We start from the raw sequence: 20,040 nt of genomic DNA, 5'->3' as shown, positions 1-20,040 counted from the left end.
CACCGTATCAATTGAAAGCCTGGGTCACTTACGCTGAACAGCCATGTCAGCGGTTTGTAGTCAGTTATTATTTTAAAGTGTGTGCCGTATAAGTACGGTCGAAAATATTTTGTTGCCTATACGATTGCTAGTAATTCCTTTTTTGTTGTGTTGTAGTTTTGTTCTGTTTTGCCTAAAATTCGGCTAACGTAAACTGTCGAGCGGCTTTGTTCTATCGGCCCTTGTGACAGTATTTCGAAGTCCGAGGCATCTGTCGTGACGATGAATATTTCTTTAAAGTCCGGGTAACTCAACACCGGTGCTGTCGTCAACTTTTCTTTTAGTACCTCAAACGCATGTTGCTGCGTTATCGGTGTGTGTGAAGCTGGCGTATCATTTCGTGGAAACTCACGAAATGTTGAGAGTTCTGGCTTTATTTACAATAGTTCTATAGTTCCTGATAGATAAAACAAATAGTTCTGATCTTTAAAGCGAAAAAAACGTATAGGACAAAGTGAGACGCCAGGTTCACGCAGCGTCTCAGTTTGTCCTGCGTCATTTTCCAGACCCAATTCTTGTAGGATTTTAAAAGATCTATAGTTCTAGATGAGTTCTAGAAAGAGTTCTAGCGTTTAACATAGTTTATTTAATAAAAAAAACAAAATTATTATAAAATATTTATTTTATAATATTACATAATAGAGTTCCGTGTACAAAAAAATATTTCACCTCCAGTTCTGAATGTATCTAAATCCTTCCGAAACGCCTTCCGAAAAGTTCCGGTCGATTGCATTTTATTAGTTAATAATAAATTGTTAACTCCCGCGAAACACGTATTTTGTCATATATGGGTGAGACGCTGGTCTTTATTCGAGAGTTCTGTGTACCAAAAAATATTTTTCCAATAGTTCTTAACACAACAAAGCGCCTTCCAAAGAGTTCCGGGCGATTGCATAATTTATTAGTTAATAATAAATTGTTAACTCCCGCCAAACACGAATTTGTCATATATGGGTGAGACGCTGGTCTTTATTCGAGAGTTCTGTGTACCAAAAAATATTTTTCCAATAGTTCTTAACGTAACAAAGCGCCTTGCGAAGAGTTCCGGTCGATTCAGTTATTCAATATTTAATAAAAAATTATTAACTCCCGCCAAACACGAATTTGTCATATATGGGTGAGACGCTGCAGCGTCAACTAATAAATTATGTATGAAAAAATACGTGTTTGGCGGGAGTTAATAATTTTTTATTAAATATTAAATAATGGAATCGACCGGAACTCTTCGGAAGGCGCTTTGTTGTGTTAAGAACTATTGGAAAAATATTGTTTGTTAAACAGAATTCTCGAATAAAGACCAGCGTCTCACGCATATATGACAAATTCGTGTTTGGCGAGAGTTAACAATTTATTATTAACTAATAAATTATGCAATCGCCCGGAACTCTTCGGAAGGCGCTTTGTTGTGTTAAGAACTATTGGAAAAATATTTTTTGGTACACAGAACTCTCGAATAAAGACCAGCGTCTCACCCATATATGACAAAATACGTGTTTCGCGGGAGTTAACAATTTATTATTAACTAATAAATTATGCAATCGACCGGAACTCTTCGGAAGGCGTTTAGATACATTCAGAACTGGAGGAGAAATATTTTTTTGTACATGGAACTCTATTATGTAATATTATAAAATAAATATTTTATAATAATTTTGTTTTTTTTATTAAATAAACTATGTTAAACGCTAGAACTCTTTCTAGAACTCATCTAGAACTATAGATCTTTTAAAATCCTACAAGAATTGGGTCTGGAAAATGACGCAGGACAAACTGAGACGCTGCGTGAACCTGGCGTCTCACTTTGTCCTATACGTTTTTTTCGCTTTAAAGATCAGAACTATTTATTTTATCTATCAGGAACTATAGAACTATTGTAAATAAAGCCAGAACTCTCAACATTTCGTGAGTTTCCACGAAATGATACGCCAGCTTCACACACACAGTTTCTTATGTATTTTATTTTGAATAAGAGTCCCTGCTTTGACGAATCTGCTGCTGCGAATCTGCTGCTAGCTTCAACATCATATCAGAAAGCAATTCTGTATCACTTTGACTATTTTAAATCATGCTTTTAATTACTTACATAAATTATCTCTAATATTAATCCTTGCCGTTTGTAGTGTACAATTAAAACATCGTCTCATTATTTAAAGTTATCATTAGTAGTCGGTGACTGAAAATGACAGATCTTTCAAGAAAAAAAGCAGCAAAGCTAAAGCAAACTAAAGCACATTACATTATTTAATACGATGACATTTGTCGTTATTGTATCCACAAGTATGCTCTTATCGTCTTGATTTAATTTCTAATTTATATTTTATTTGTCATAAATGATAATTTTTGATAATTTTTACAAGAATGATTTCTTTCGTAGTGATTTTGAAATTTTGATTAATCGCATTTAATAACTCTGACTTTCACATTGTTTGTCTTTTTGCAAATTACATTGCAGATGAATTAATTTAAGATACTTTTACATTTTCTTTTTATTTACATGACTATGATTTATTTTCACATATATATATCAGACTTTTTCTTTTGTATTTTAACTTCGAGCGATTACGTTTTAACTGCTTATATTTTTAATTTACATATTTATTTATTCACTATATATGTATTTTAATTGCTAACACTGTTAAAAAAAACGTAGCAAAATTTACTGTAACGTAACAAAAGCAAATTTCAAGCAGGTACATTATAAACATTTAATATTGTCAAAAGTGCATTAAACATGCTCACAATATATTTTTCAGTTATAAATACATTTAATTTAATTATACTTGTGTAACTTAAAAAAGTACATTGCATTTCATAACATTTTTAACACTATAATTTATACATGTAAACATATATTTTTTAAATAAATAATTAATAAAAATTAAATATAAAAGTTAATGTTGAATATACAATGAACATATATTCATTTTATTAAGATGGCCTATTATATGTTTGAAATGTTTACTTTTAACAACGCTGTTCAATACATTAATACTATGAGTATCTATAATATATTTAGCTTGTTTTCTTGGCCTTTATTTTTTTTCTTTAAATATAAATAAATTATAAAATATTAACAACAATTACGTTTTATATTTAACAACAAATGTTCTAAATTTAATATAAATCATCTTATTTATTTGTTGCTTTAAAGCTTTGTAGTTATGATGTATACATATACTCCTTGATATACTCCATATATATAATATTATTTATATATTTTATATTATATAACATGAGGCACTACCGTGTTTTTTAATATACAAATTAATCATCAGTGTCTCAGCAAAAATTTAGAAAAGTAAATATTTAATACAACATCATAATTACATACTATATATACGTATTTGCAATTAAAAATATATCATCTAATCAAAGAAAAATTAACAAAATTAAAAGATATTTTTGTATCAATAATTACTAAATTGTTCTGATAAAAAATTCTTATAAAACGTCGCTTATTTTTCAGATAATTAGAACAAAAATGTATAATATCATACTACTTTTAGCAGAGATATTATTGCTTATTTTGAAAATTTTATATTACATCTGCGAGGATATATACAGAGTAATTGTTCCAATAAAGAAGAAAAGCGTAACTGGTGAAATCGTTTTGGTACGTATAAAAGTTTTTATGTATGCATAATTATTTCAAAGATATCTAAGATAATAAATTATTTTTATTGCATAAAAAAATTATTGGAAATTATATCTTTATATACAAAAATATATGTTGTATTATACCTATTATTAGATTACGTGTATATAATTTTATGTATGTATAAAATTTACATAATATGTTATTACATAATTATTATTTACAATAAAACAAGTAACAGAAAAATTATTCCAGACGCTAATCTGCATATTTAAAAAATTCAATTAACATTTTAATGAATATGTTCAAATTAGACTATTAAAGTTTACCATATATGCATATATACATATGTATACAATTCCACTTCTAAAAATGAAATGATTTCACATTAAAAATTGATTTTTTTCAAAAATTAATTTTACCATTATTTATTCCCGTTCAAAGTGTACAAGTTTTATTTGAAAAATTATTTCATATTTTCTATATTTTTCAAGATAATTGCCTGTCAAAAATAAAATCGGACTTTATATATATTAAAGATAGTCAGATACTCAAAATATTTTAAGAGATAATTCCTTACATTAAATTTATATATGTACATTTAATTTGTAATAATTATAATATTAAGTATACTTTTTTATATTTTAAGATAACAGGTGCAGGTCATGGCATCGGAAAAGAATTAGCGACTGGCTATGCTTCGTTAGGAGCAACAGTAATGTTGGGATATCGATGAAAGAACCAACAATGAAACGATGAGTGATATTAAGAAAATGGGAATAGACTCTGTTTATGCATATCGGTAAATTGGTCGGCTATTTTTAATAAAACTCAGTGAATTAAAAAAATAAACTCAATAAAATTTACATATATTTGCGTAAATGTCTATTAATTAAAATAATGTCACGTTTTACAGATGCGATGTAGCAGATAGAGAACAAGTTTTTAGGGTAGCTGAAAAAGTAAAAGAAGAAGTAGGCGACGTTACTATTTTGATCAATAACGCCGGTATATTGTTTATTAAATCATTACTAAATCAGAGACCCGATGAAATCAAAGACACGAGCCATAGATGTTAATGTAACAGCGCATTATTGGATAAATAATATGCCGAAAATATATCAAAGTTACTAGATATAAAAATAATCGTTAACTATTATTTTTGGAAATAATACGTTTTATCTGCTTATTATTCGTGAATAAAATGTATAATTAAACAATTTAGATAATACATAATTAAACGAGTATATAATAGACGAGTATATTACACCTTCGCCAATCATTGTTCACAAACGGAAATTACTTTTAGATATTGACAGCATTTTTACCAAGTATGATGAAAAAGAATCATGGTCATGTTGTTGCTCTCTCATCGGTAGCAGGACTGATTGGCATTCCTTATGGGACGGTTTACTGCCCTACAAAATTTGCAGTCAAAGGTAGTGCATCTCACAAACATGTTCTACAGATACATATAAGAAATTATTCAGTATGAAACAAGATTTTAATATGTATATTTATTATTGACACTTTGCGGTTTGCCGACGACAGTACCGTCCTGATCGATATGTAAGAATATTAATCTTATCTAAATATAAAACAAAATATTTTAAATTACAATCATTATATTTTGAATATTTTAAAATATTGTAATATTTAAAAATACTGTTTGTATGTGTACGCATTTTATAAAATCATATTGTATTGCTCGCCATTCTAACGAAGCCGCCATGTCAACATGGCGCCCTTCGCCTTGTAAATTGGCAGAAATGCTCACTGCCAGAGAGCGTGGACTGTTTCTGTTCGCCAACAAGAATAAAGCAGTCGTCTAAGAAAAAGAGTGCGAGTACTTCCCTAAAAGCAGTCCTCTCCGGCATTACAGTCCGCCTATTCGCAAGAATAATAGGCTTTCAGCAGTGAATTATTGAAAGCCTATAAGGGCTCTAACAAATACTTTAACATGTGCTTTTAAAAAAATATTCTAACGCTTACAATAAAAATGTGCGTCTTCATTCGTATCATAGTCGTTTATTATTTAGTTATATATATAGTGTAACAATGTAATACATACGCAGACCAAAAATTGTTAATATGTGTAAATAATAGATTGTGTGTGTGTGTGTGTGTGTGTGTGTGTGTGTGTGTGTGTATTTTACACCTAGTATTAATAATGTATATGATATAAAACTGTAGAAACAATGATATGAGGTATTTTTTTCTAATATACATTGATATTACATTTATATATTACAGCACTAATGGAAACTGTATCTGAGGAACTACGTGTACTGAGTAATGGAAAGTCTTCTATAAAATTCACGACTATATATCCATTTTTTGTACATACCGGAATGGTTGAAAACGTAAAAATAAGGTAAGTAAGTTTGCAACAGTGAAGAAATATTTTACAATATCAAATGCATCATATCCTTTCCTCTTACACGTTGCCATATTCGATAAAATCAGATTTTTATTACGATGTACATTTTTCTTGTGATAAAACTTTTTTCATAGATCAACATTATTTAATTAATAAAATGTTTATGACAATTTTTTGTAATTTAATTTTGTTTATCCATATAGATTTCCAAGAATAATAAAAGAATTATCACCGCAGAAAGTGGCTTTATCAATAATTGACGCGCAAAGAGGAAATTACAAAAACAAAAGCATACCTTCCTACTGGTTGCCCACGTTTAAAATAGGAAGGTACATAAATTACTTGAATAAAATTGAGAAGTAGTCTCATAGTACACTTTCAATGTTTTTAAATCTATGACAATAAACTACGAGATAATTTAACATAAATATATAATATTAACGTTACGTTATAATTACATTTTCTCTACTTTTTTGTCTAACATAAATATAATTTTTATTTTACAGACTTTTACCCGACAAAGCATTGAAGTACATATTAGACTTCATTGATGTAAAAATGTATCCTGAAGAACCTATATAATATCAACCTAAGATGATACTATAGAATCAGGGTTGCGTAAATTAATGTATTTTTTTAACTTTTAAGTTATGAAAAGTTAATGGTTTATTTTGACGTAACTAAAATTAATTTAGTTACGTCAAAAGTTACATGGACAAAAAACTAACCAGTAAAAGTTAAGGGAAATGTAAACTTAAGTTAAATTTAAAGTTAATTTGTTTTATTTGTTTTACTATTTGTTTTATCTATCAGGAACTGTAGAACTATTGAAAATAAACCCAGAACTGTCAATGTTTAGTGATTTTCCACCAAATGATGTGCCAGCTTCACACACACTACAAATTTATATGATGCTGAACCTTATAAACAAATTTATTTCCAAGACATACGACAAAAAGTCGTTCAATTTAACAATTATTTATTTATATCTCGACTTCTAAGAGGGCTCATTTGTTAAAAATTTACTGGTAACTCTCTAGTGTCATCCCGAAGGTGTGTGCAAATTATAAAAAAATGAACCCTCTTAGAAGTCGACATACAAACTTATTTCCGGGAATTTAATTCCGAATGCAGCCTGTAATTCTCTGAACATCTTATATGATGTTTTTAGCATGTTTTCTTTGTTAAACCTAAAGTGTCACTTTGTACCACTGTTGTGTAGTGGTATATAATGTATGCTGTTAAAGTAGTTGCTTAAAAAAATTTGTGAGAGCAGCAGACGCTGTGAGGGAAAATTTCGTTGAGAACCGCTGCGTCGAGCGTGTTGCGCAGCGGCCGTCTGCTAAGTCCGTCTGCTAGCTTCAGCATCATCAAATTTATATAATATAAAAAATATGAAAAAATTTATACATTTTTTATAAAATTAAAAAATTTTTTTTTATTCGTGTGTACCAATTACCATATCTATTTACCAATTTATTAAAATATTTATACTTTTAACTAAATATATATTTTTTATAATAAATCTACATGATTACATGGACATTTTTTCCCATTTTTAATTTAGTATATTTAGTATTACACACACACACACGCGCGCGCGCGCAGCTATAACGTAGTAAACAGGAACAACAAAATATTATTATAACACTATCATTCTCGCGATGAATGTAACAATTATGTCACAACCATTATGTCATAATATTATTATTACACCATTAACCCCATACACTATTAATCTCACGATGCATGTAACAGAACAGTTATATCTATAACTGTCAAAACGCAATCTCCACGATGACAGCAGCTCACGAAGTAAGCACAACGCGAGAACCAATGAGCATTTTGGAAAAGCGGCAATAATAAACTTCGAGAGACTGCAACTATCGATTTAACACGGATTTTTTCAGAAAGGATATATCACTATTAGAAGTCACAAGATAAAATGCAAGCTATCACAAATGTAAATCAATTAAAATTAATGATATTCATAGAAGACAAGGCCAGTCTGTCTACTATTTTTCCAAGTTTTTTACAAATTGTTGTTCTAACCTTGTATAATATCAAGAAATAAACAAAGCGTGCGTTATATAACAAATACACATGATACTTTTTAATAAACGTTTGTAAAAAGTACTTAATAAAAAAAAGATGAGTTTAATAAGTGCGTTTCTGTACATACATGTTCATATCCCCATGCCAATCACTGTCCATTATTAAAGAGTCTGATTTCGACAAAGCAATTATTGACAGAATTAAATGTAAATATAAATTAAAATAATTTAGACACGGATATTAATCTTAATAAATCTGATATGAATTTAAGACAACCTCTAATGTTCAACTGTAAGATAAAATCTCTGTTAACAAAAAATGAAAATTTAAAGTTAAAATTAAATAAAACATGTGCAATTTAAACTAGCAAAATAAATGTTCAAAATGCTAAATTGAAAGAAGTTATTACAGTGGATAATAAAGCTTTAAAGAAACAGCTCACAAGACTCACTCGACAGACTACTAATGTTCAGTGGGAAGAAACTTAATCCTTTGCCACTGTGATTTCGTTTATTGTTTACTGCAAAAAAATTGTCACAATTACAATTAATAACACTTTCACGCGACATTATCCGCGTAGGTCGAATTATCCTTTTTTCGGTGCGTAAGAAATGACAATGCAACAGAGTGCTCGCACCCTATGTCGCCAGCGTTGGCTCAGGAGCGTCCCATACAGCAAAGAATATGCTAGGAATATGCTACATATATTCTATGAGTATTCTAATATTCCTTGAGTTATTCAAAATATTTTAGGAATATTCTATAAATATATCATGGAATATAGTCTATACAAAATATCTATAAAATATTGTATAAATATTCTAATAAATGTTCAATATTTAGAAAATGCATGGAATGTTTTATAAATATTTTGATAAATATAGAATATTTTTAATATTTATAGAACTTTCCTTAAATATTCTTAAAATATTCATAGAATTTGCTGTAAATATTCTGAAAAACTTTTTTAGAATTTGCTATGCATATTTAGATAATATTCTATAAATATTCCAATAAACTTGAAAAATACGGATTATTACATAAATATTTTATAGATATTCTTGAAGAATATTATATAAACATTCTAGAAAAAGTAATGAAAACATTTTATGATTATTCTAAGAATATTTAAAGAATATTCCTGGAACATTGTGTGATTATTCTAGGAAATATATTGAAAACTTTTATGAATATTCCTGAAATATTTATAGATTATTCAGTAATTTTCTTATGGTTTCTGCAAAATATGAAGTTAATTTTGCAAAAACCATAAGAAAATTACTGAATAATTGGTGTTTCTTCCACCATGATGCCGACCAGCAAGCCCGATCTGAAGTTAGGAGCTCCGATTTTGCTCTATGTGTATGCAGCCAACATATGTAGACGAGAGGTACTGAGGGGCGATTCCTCAGTTTGCGGAAAATTCGGTGCGACAGTTTGTCACAACGCGAAGCCCCTCGAATACCGCATCGTTTCGCGACCGCGCCACGCCTCGCGCTAGCAGGTCTTGGCGAGTAAGGGCCAGTTTCACAACCATCGGTTAATTTAATCGGCTGATTATTCTATCGGAATTGACCAATTGTATTTGTCGTTAAGTAGAATTGACTAGAAATAATCAATCACGGTTAACACTTAACCGGTATGTTAAGTTAATCGGTAGTTGTGAAACTGGCCCTAAGAGAGTCGCGAGTCACGGGGATAGCGCGCGCGATGTCGCGACGTGAATTCCTTATGTTTCACATATCAATATAAATTATAATTTTTACAAAATTATAATTCGATGTATTTGGGATGATAGTAGCCTGTATACAGAATTATTATGTGATCAAAAAAGTTAATATTTCACTGTTATTATGATATAATTTTAGTTTTAATTTACCCCGAAAGAGAGAAGAAATTTTCTGACAATTTTACAAATTCTTATTTTTGAATTATCTCAATTCGACGTGTATGGTGCGGTAGCAGCATGCAATTTACACGATTTAAAAGTCAATGTTTTATTGTGATTACTATTTTTTATTACATCGGAAAGATGGGGTGGTCGCGCTGGTAGCGTGCTCGAGAACCGCGCTGTGAATTTCTCGAATTCCGCGCTCAATATTAATTGTAAAAATTTTGTGATCTCGGTTTACGATGATAGTTTGTATACTGAATCATTATGTAATCAAAAAATTAATGTTTCATCAGTATTATTTTCTATATTTTTATTTAATTGATTGGAAGACGCTTATGAATTTAATTTCCTTTTCTAGAATAAATTTTAGACGGATGGCGTGAGAAAAAGAGAAAAGAATTTTCCGTCATAACACCGCATAACAGTGAATGAATCACAGTTCTGTATCACACACAACCTGCACAATGCATGCATTAACAAAGATTTGCATTTATTGGATAGATATCCAGAAAAAGAATAAAAAAAACATTTGTAAAATTTAATACTTTGTTACCTTCGTCTGCCTCAGTAGAATGGCTTTTTTCATATGCCACAATTACGAATTGTCCCAAAGCGAATCGGCTTTCAGATGAGATGTTTGAGAAACGTTATTCTAAAAATTCTAATTTAACTTATGATTTAAAAAAAAAGCAACAGTAATATCTAAATATATCAAACGTACTACTATATTATATAATTACAAAATGTAATTTTCGAACAAAAATTTATTATTGATCATTTGATTATAATTTCACGTTTACAATCCGCCCATAAAAAAGAATTTCAGTATTACTTTAATAATGTTCATTAATAAATGTTTATTAATTTATTGTTCATTATTGTTCATTAAAATTTACTGTTATTGTTTATGAACTTTTTGACAAAATATTCTGCTTTGTAATTTTTGTAATAAAACATGATTTTTTTATATTACCTAACAACGTAATGAATTTTCTTAATACGCATTCGTAGAGTATCATAACAATGACATTAGTTCAATTACTGTTTATCAAATTGTTATCTATATCTTACGGTACGTGTTACGATTACGATTATGCAAAGTGTGTGTATGGGCGACATTAATGCCTAGCCACCTATACTAAAAATCTATAATTGACGTTACATATACTATAAATTTTTAGTATTGACAACAAATTTCGAAGCGCAGCCTTAAACGATGGATTTGTACTTTTAGTAGTTCTTAATCTAATTACAATTACAGTTATTCAATTAATAATAAACAATTAATTGTAATTTGTACACAATTACTTTTTTTAATTACTTAATTTAATTATTTGTAACAATTAACAATTACAAATTACATTTTGGCCCAACTCTGTATAGAACGTATCAAAAATATACTTGCACTTAATAAAACGACTGACTTTATTTTTAATTATATGAGCATACAGAAGGTAAAAATTTTTTTATGAATAGTCGCTCGTGCATGTGACATGTTAAAAAATTTACGACTTGACTCAACTGACTGTTACTATGTTATTATAGCGCCAGTGCGCGGAAAGCGCGCGCTCTATTGCTAACTAAAGAAAAGAAAAGATACGTATTCTAAAATTATTTATACTTTGGACTTTTTAAATAGCAATTGTATAACGAAAGCTTATTAAAAGATTATAGTTATATTGTTATATTAAGTCACGAGTAGCGTCTTGTTTCTATTTTTAAGTACAGCTGATTATTACGGTAACTTTACTAATTCATGACAATGAATGCAGAATTTGCATCTACGAATTGTAATATATGAGATTAACGAGAAACAAATAATAGATTCAGAAATACGTTTTGTCAAATACGGTGTTGATTTACAAATCCACTGTGGCAAATTTGTATATAACAACGCCTATTTATTCTCCAAAAAATATGCTACAAATACCATTAAAAAACTTGTGTTTTTTTACTATGCAACGTACAAGTCCTTCAACGTTTTAATAAAATAGCGAATACTATTTCACTTAGTTATAGTCTCTGTATAATATATAAAAAATATATAACATCTTTAAAATATACGTATATAAAATATATTTCAAAAATACATAAAATATATATAATTGAAAAAATAATCTAAGTTCTTAGTGTCACCTTAGGTAAACCATGTGAATTCCTTATCCACGTAGACCAGCATTTCATGTACATTTTAAAATCTAATGAATGATTCTTAGTTTTAATGATAGTTAGTAAATGATTACTTTCAGCGATTAATAATTATAGATATGTCTGCTGAGATTTCTCCTCTGGTACCTGCTTAGGTTCAGCTATCTGAACAGTTTGATCATTCTCATTCTCCGTAATCCAGTCGCGACTGTCTTTGATAAATTTTTTCCAATATTCTGCAAAAATAAATAGTTGAATTATATATGTATACGCATTAAATTATATGTTCATTTAAATACTTATTTAATGTGTAATAATTTAATATTTATTTAATATTCTAAAGATTCTTAAAAAACTTTTAATGATTATTGCCTAAACGATTGCTTGTCTTGATTGTTGACGTTTATTTTTTTTTCGACAATACAATTGCTTTATAGAAAATAACCTTTATATTATATTATCCTGTATCACATTAATAATTATTTAATTTACCATAATTACCTGTTAACTCCTGCAGTGTTTCACCGGTACCGCCATATTCGACTGGCAAGGCATCAGCTGGAATATCTTCGAAACAGTTCAGGTACAAATAAACGTAAAATCTGCTTTTCAGCTTTTCCGTTATAAAAGATTTAAAAAGTCTTACAATAATATTAAGAATTGTCGGTACGTTAAAAGCAACAATCTTTTGACATCTTATAGGATAGCAACTCTGCCATAAGTGGGCCAAATTTTTTAACACATTGGGAGAGAATTGAAAAATGTGGCGTGGAGTTGGAAAGGATCCATCTACGTAAAATATGCAACCATATATGGATCCTGCGGGATAATACTTTATCGCCGCTTCTGTCCCCAATATACCAATCTGAAAAATTCCAGAAATAAGGAACATAAATTAAACAATATATTATCTTATCTAACTGCAAATTCACTACAAATCGTTATTATGTTATTTTAATTTTTACCTTAGCTAGATCTGATATTTTATGTATTGTTGGGTCATGCCGAGTTGCGCGTACCAGTAAAACAATTCTTCCTTTATTGTCTGGCTTTCGTAGAGGTAACCATATTCTAAACGTAAAGAAAATATTCCTGAATTTTCGAAGAAGTCAATATAGTGGATGATTGCAAAAATTTAATGTTCATAAGAAATCAAGATGTGAGTATTTCTACGGTTCGCCATTTTTAGTCCTTCTCCTTCTGCCACCTTACTCCTGCCATTTAGCTCCGTCGTCACGAGGTAACGAGAGGGCAAGGAGTAACGAAGCGGGAGGGAAAGGATAAAAAATGGCGGACCGTAGGAATATCCCATGAAGTAAGATTAAGGAGACGAAACTGCATAGGCTGAGGAGAAAAAAGTTGGTCATGAAAAATGTTCCGTGGACCATAGCATCGCCATCTTGGATACTGATTTTATACTTGTTGTTCACCAAATATTAAACAAGGATATACGCTGGCCGTCGCTGGCATTTTATCTTTGTCTAACATTTGGTCAAAGATGGCAACGCTATGATCCCCACAAAAAATTTTTCGTGACCACTTTCAATCTCTGCAATTTCGTCTCCTTAAGGCTCCTGAGTACTCGCCGCGGCCATATTGAAGTCGTGACGTCAGAAGCGAGAAATTGCGTGAAATGACACGTAATTTTGTCCGACATGCCATTTGTAAATAAAGCCAATTTGGATAAAACAAACTAAGCAGATGACTTTAAAACACTTCTAAATATCGGTCACGACTATCCTTTTTCCGCCTAACAATCAGTAAATAGTTGTAAAAAGCATGTAAAGTGAAGCAATTGAAACAGGAAAACACATGGGCACATAATTTTGTCCGACGTGCCATTTCTAAATAATGCCAATTTGGATAAAACAGACTAATCAGATGGCTTTAAAACACTTCTAAATATCGGTCACGACTATCCTTTTTTCGCCTAGCAGTCAATAAATAGTCGTAAAAAGCACGTAAAGTGACGTCTATTCAGACAGGAAAACACACGGATAGCTATTAAAAGGAGTGAAAAATGTACTTTTATGTATAAAATTCAAAGAAACTTTACTCGCGGTCCATTTTTACGAATTTGGTAAATACGAGACAAGTCATGTTTTTACAATGAAACACATAATAACAAAATGACATGCACGATAACATTTCATCGTCATTCTGTCACGTTTCACGTGTATTAGTTCTAATTTTGTCCGCGACGAAATGTCGCTACCGTCAACGCGGAGTTCTCGGCTGAGGAGTCAGGAGCCTTAATCTCACTTCATGGAATATTCACATCTTTAGTGCTCTAAAGAAACCGGAAACATATCGTCGCAACATGGCACTCGAATTTATTTTATGGCATTGCTTACAGAATAAAAAGAGAAAGAAAACGGAAAAAAGAGTTGTATTTTACTAACATAAGGTACGGAGAACGCCATCATCATTGCCAAAAGTCCGTTCAGAGCAAAGTTAATCGTAAACATAAAGTCCGTCCAAAATAAGATCACCATTTTGAAATCTGCCAAACCACTTTTTAACTGTTCTGAGAACAGGAGTACAATCTAAATAAACATCCCAAACGTTTCTTGCTGCAGTTCCAACTTCCAACATTAACTCCTTTCCGAAATTAGTATAACATAATATGGCGAATATATGTATACATATAACATATAACTTTACAGTTTCCATTCTGAAAAGCTTTTTCCACGCACAAATCGAATTAATAGCGTCTGACGCTAAACTAACTCTTAGCATTACCTTCTGTCCATTTATTACAAGCAACACCATAAACCAAATGCGAACGCCGCCATACAAAGAAATCTTTTCGATCATTTGTGAAAATTAGACACAAAGTATTACGATCATCTATTACTTTCTCATTTTAGAGTAACACAATATGACAATGTAGCGCTAGCTAATTTTTTTTGTTCTCTAAAAAGATTGCAATAAAAAGAACTAATTGTAAGATTGAAAATCAAATTTATTATTGATCGAACAGATTGTGACAAGAGAACTAAAAGTGATCTAAACAGAAGCGCTTTTTTAGACATTCAATCCATTATATAGAAAATGTAAATGTTGTTAAAAAATAAACAATTTTTATATTAAATGATAAAATTAATTAAATTCCTCTTATTTAATTCCCTATTATTTAAGTTCCTTTTTTATGATATTTTATGTTTTCAGAAAACTCAGTTGTATAATACTGTATACATCTAATTATCTCTATAAGAGACCTTAATAATATTTTATTACTAAAATATAATAAAAATGCTAAAAAAAGTTAACAAAAATCTATTTCTAAATTTAAACCATTTACTATAAAAATTAAAATTGCTATTTACGTATTTCTCTGTTAAATATACTATAAATAATAGATGAAAGCTAAATGGTAGAGGAGAAGAGAAAATTATTGCTACTGTTGACAATACGGTTACCCTATTGTCTCCGTTATTAGGTGACGTAGATATTCTAATAATTGCTTTTGGAGTTATTTGTTTAGTAGCCCGCCGTTTTCTAGTCATGCTAATATGCTACATTAATAATTGACAATTGTTATAAGGCATTTTTACTTTTGAGCACTTCTAAACTTTGTCAAGGTACACTTTTAACCTTTAATTACATATACTTCCTCATTATTCTTAAACTTGAGCGTATTATCACACGAAGGTACATACACTCGATTGTTTTTTTTTTGTTATTTAACTTTTTATTCTGTAGAAGATAATGTTCAAAAATTTTAGAGACATCATTTTGTTTGCTTGTTGTTTAATGCTCAACAGGGATAAAATAATATTTCTAATAAAATTTCTAACGGTATTTCTAAAGTTTCTGAAGGCAGAAAAATTCTAAATCAAGAAAATTCTAAACAATGGAAAATTAAAAATATATAATTTTGTAACAAGGTATTGTGCTTCTTATAAAATAAACAAGTTTTTTAAAGTTATTTTTATGGATAGCCATATTACAACCACTTTTTTTTCCACTGATTATGCAATGCATTAAATTTTTATAAATCACGTACTAAATAAAAAATATTTTATTATTTTAATCTAAAATCTGTGAAACAATAATTTGACGAATATAATCGTTCAAGTTTCAATAGAAAATATTAATTATGAACAAAGTTATTTAATAAAATGAAAATAGGTACACCATATTACCCTCTTCTCCTCTAATGTATCAATCGAAATAACAGAACTGAAGAAAGATTGGTAAATATGTATAACAGAGGAGACGCCTCTGACGACCTTGATCTTGACATATGTTATCAAAGAAAGGATCCTGAGTGACTTACAAAAGACTTTAAATAACGCTTGCTCCTTATTAAAAAAAATATTTACGAATAAAGTTTCATGACTGCTTTAATACTTTTTTATATTACAATATACATTTAATATGTACATTATTTAGTGGATATATACAACTCATAATTAGAAAGAAAGCATTTAAATTTAAAAAAATGATTAAGAAAGAAAGTTGAAGTATAATGAAGGATTTTACACAAATTATTTATTTAAACTCTGAAATAACTACGATTGTTACCCCAAATTAAGGCTCCTGACTCCTCAGCCGAGAACTCCGCGTTGACGGTAGCGACATTTCGTCGCGGACAAAATTAGAACTAATACACGTGAAACGTGACAGAATGACGATGAAATGTTATCGTGCATGTCATTTTGTTATTATGTGTTTCATTGTAAAAACATGACTTGTCTCGTATTTACCAAATTCGTAAAAATGGACCGCGAGTAAAGTTTCTTTGAATTTTATACATAAAAGTACATTTTTCACTCCTTTTAATAGCTATCCGTGTGTTTTCCTGTCTGAATAGACGTCACTTTACGTGCTTTTTACGACTATTTATTGACTGCTAGGCGAAAAAAGGATAGTCGTGACCGATATTTAGAAGTGTTTTAAAGCCATCTGATTAGTCTGTTTTATCCAAATTGGCATTATTTAGAAATGGCACGTCGGACAAAATTATGTGCCCATGTGTTTTCCTGTTTCAATTGCTTCACTTTATATGCTTTTTACAACTATTTACTGATTGTTAGGCGGAAAAAGGATAGTCGTGACCGATATTTAGAAGTGTTTTAAAGTCATCTGCTTAGTTTGTTTTATCCAAATTGGCTTTATTTACAAATGGCATGTCGGACAAAATTACGTGTCATTTCACGCAATTTCTCGCTTCTGACGTCACGACTTCAATATGGCCGCGGCGAGTACTCAGGAGCCTTAAACTGACTTAGAAGCATATGTTGTGCATCTAAATACAAGTGTCAGAAAGAATTTATACAATATTAGTAAAATTTCAAAAAAAATTTTTTTTAATGATTGTTCTTTGTCAAAATGCAACAATTCTGCATTTCCAATTTTCTGCATTTGCTTTAGAAATTAAATCTCGTACCATGGCTATTTTCGATAGTTGCTGAAAAATAATTAATCAAAATTGGATCTGTTATTTTGCTACTCTAATTTAAAAAGCATCTACGTGGTATCTATGTGGTTTTTAAGTGAATCACCTATGTAAATCTTTATTTGTTTTCATATGCAATTTAGTGGAATAAAAGTTATATATTCGTAAAATTATTTGTTTCTTGTAATTTTTGTATAATATATATTGATCAAATTTAAAAAATCGGTGCACATAATGTAAAATTACAATTTCTAATTTTAATTTTAAGAATTTATATAATTTTATAAATTTTTATCTTATAAAAATAAATGGAAAACGGGATAGAGAATTCGTGTTCAACCTTTATTTACAATAAAATTTTGCAGATCAGCGTTAAAATTACAATTTCCAGCAAAAGTGATTACATCATTATTTCATATAATAACATATTTAATATTATGTATCGCGAGATCCATGATACTTAAGCTGCGGCAAACACAAATTGTAAAACGAGCTATCAACAAAGTTATTCAGATTCTGCCATTTCACCCACCGATCTTTCGCCAAATGCTCAGCACTTTTCGCTTTTCCAACGAAATGCGGATCCACGATCAATAGATATACACTTTTGTTTCCGTTTCCGATATGCAGTCCTACTATACATTTGCTAGAACAGTCTCTGTCTCCACCCATCATAATTGGGCTGCCAAATTCCTCAAAGTGTCTTTTAATATTATCCACTTGGTCGATCAACATCTTCCCGCTCGAAATGTGAATTATTTTGCTGAGAACTTCATAAAGTTGATTTAAAACAATGGACACCTATAAAGTATAATATATGAAACATCAAAATCTATATATGCAACATTCTCGGATGTGTTAAAGTGAATTTAAGGCTTACTTCAAGACTCCCTATCCATTCTCTTGATCCGATAAACGATTTATCTTTATCTTCCACTTCTACGAGAGTCTCTTGTATTTTAGTAAGATTTGGAACATTTTTTGCTAAGTTCTCATTATTTATGATCCACGAGCAGATAGTTTGCAGCGTCCTATAGCCGCATCCCCAACCCTGAATAAATGTAAATCATATTTATATTTTTATACGATTTAATACGCAAGGAAATTTCAATCATAATTATTCCAATTAGTTAATCACCCTATCGTTAAAACCATCACAACCATAGTGCCAGTAGTCATAATCTCCTTGTATCAAGAATGTTTTGCCGCTCTCTGGCGCGGCTAAACTTTCGTGAACGTTTTTCAATAAATTATTGGAATAATTAACAAGCATCTTTGTGTCGTTAAAGAAGCCTAAACAATCACAATATTTATTTACATATAGGTAAGAATAATTATCATTAAATAACTTAATTAATAACACAAATCAAAAATTTATTTTTGTACATCGTGTAAATTTTAATTTTTAATTAAAATTTAAATTAAAACTTTCAAAACTATAAAGTTTATTATATATTAATTAAACTATAAAGTCTATTACCTATAAATTAATAGTTAAAAGATATTTGAAGAGCAGATATTGTTTATCTAAATTATAAATTTGTAAATGCTTAATAGTTAATATTCCATAAAGTTATAATTTAAAAATTATGAATTTATAATTTTAAAATTATAAAATTAATATTATATAATTATATCTACGCACACAATTTATTGATACAATTATAATTTTATATAATAAGAAATATATTTATAACATTTTTATAATAAAAATCTATTAGAGAAGTATTCTTTAAGTCTAATAATACTTTGAAATGTAACACACACATCCTTAATATAAACAATAAAATTATATTAAATACATATCAATAATAAATATATTAATTAAAATTTATATAATAGCTCATATAATTGTAGGATTATCAAATTAGATAGATTGTAAAACCGTAGAAGTTGTCATAAATCATTTATTAAACTATATCATAAAATTATATATATGAACAGATTTGCATTTCGCGCTGATAAATATATCGCGCCTAACTTCACTGTCATCCAGACCTAACCTCTATTCAAACGTCAAATTGACAGGAAAAATTTGACAGACGAGACTCTAAACTGTTCTAAATCCATAATTATAGCAATCTCGTCCGTTGAATCTTATTGAAATAAAGACACACTGAAAACAGCCGGGAGGCAGCTTTATTTTTATTAGTTAACAACGCGATGGCAAGCGAATCGTGGCGTCACCTGTCAACACGTTGAAACGATGCACCGCGACGCAGTCGCGTGACTCCACCGACGTGGGATTTAATCGGAGGGTTGCGGAGACGCGCAAGAATTTCCCTGGGTTTCCCTCTCAAGTTCTCGATACGACTGAATATTCTCTCTGGCTCGCACTGATCAGGATTAACGCAAATTTAATTAATGACGACGAGGACGAGTCCAATGAGCACCGATCGGTAGAATGGGCGCCGGGATATCGTAGCGAAACGTCGAGAGTAGCGCGCGAGAACGTAGAGTGATAGAGGAAGGGAGACAGCAAGTGTAGGTGAGAAAGAGAGAGAGAGAGAGAGCGAGCGAGAGAG

The 20,040-nt window shown here is 29.9% G+C and overlaps 2 protein-coding genes across 2 annotated transcripts in view; one reads left to right on the top strand and one right to left on the bottom strand.

Moving 5' to 3' along the window:
• LOC113002670 (short-chain dehydrogenase/reductase family 16C member 6) overlaps nucleotides 1-8,164 on the top strand; it is a 30,362-nt gene extending 22,198 nt beyond the window's left edge. Inside the window, 9 exon segments of the mRNA XM_039448183.1 lie at nucleotides 3,506-3,652; nucleotides 4,284-4,351; nucleotides 4,353-4,436; nucleotides 4,551-4,695; nucleotides 4,697-4,732; nucleotides 4,944-5,073; nucleotides 5,888-6,008; nucleotides 6,218-6,343; nucleotides 6,521-8,164. Coding sequence (XP_039304117.1) covers nucleotides 3,521-3,652; nucleotides 4,284-4,351; nucleotides 4,353-4,436; nucleotides 4,551-4,695; nucleotides 4,697-4,732; nucleotides 4,944-5,073; nucleotides 5,888-6,008; nucleotides 6,218-6,343; nucleotides 6,521-6,596 — 918 coding nt within the window. The 5' untranslated portion in view covers nucleotides 3,506-3,520 and the 3' untranslated portion in view covers nucleotides 6,597-8,164.
• Nucleotides 8,165-12,038: 3,874 nt separating this feature from the next.
• Nucleotides 12,039-19,839, bottom strand: LOC105200137 (probable Ufm1-specific protease). Its single transcript, XM_011167546.3, has 7 exons — nucleotides 19,703-19,839; nucleotides 18,654-18,808; nucleotides 18,396-18,566; nucleotides 18,048-18,316; nucleotides 13,077-13,182; nucleotides 12,613-12,976; nucleotides 12,039-12,347 (listed from the first exon to the last, which is right to left on the bottom strand). Exons 2-7 carry the CDS (start codon nucleotides 18,786-18,788, stop codon nucleotides 12,223-12,225), a joined length of 1,170 nt encoding a protein of 389 aa, XP_011165848.2. The 5' UTR covers nucleotides 18,789-18,808; nucleotides 19,703-19,839; the 3' UTR covers nucleotides 12,039-12,222.
• Nucleotides 19,840-20,040: the final 201 nt, after the last annotated feature.

This window comes from Solenopsis invicta, chromosome 4 (genome assembly GCF_016802725.1).
Source record: "Solenopsis invicta isolate M01_SB chromosome 4, UNIL_Sinv_3.0, whole genome shotgun sequence".
NCBI classification, from domain to species: domain Eukaryota; kingdom Metazoa; phylum Arthropoda; class Insecta; order Hymenoptera; family Formicidae; genus Solenopsis; species Solenopsis invicta.
This window is presented reverse-complemented; position numbering and strand designations above follow the sequence as displayed.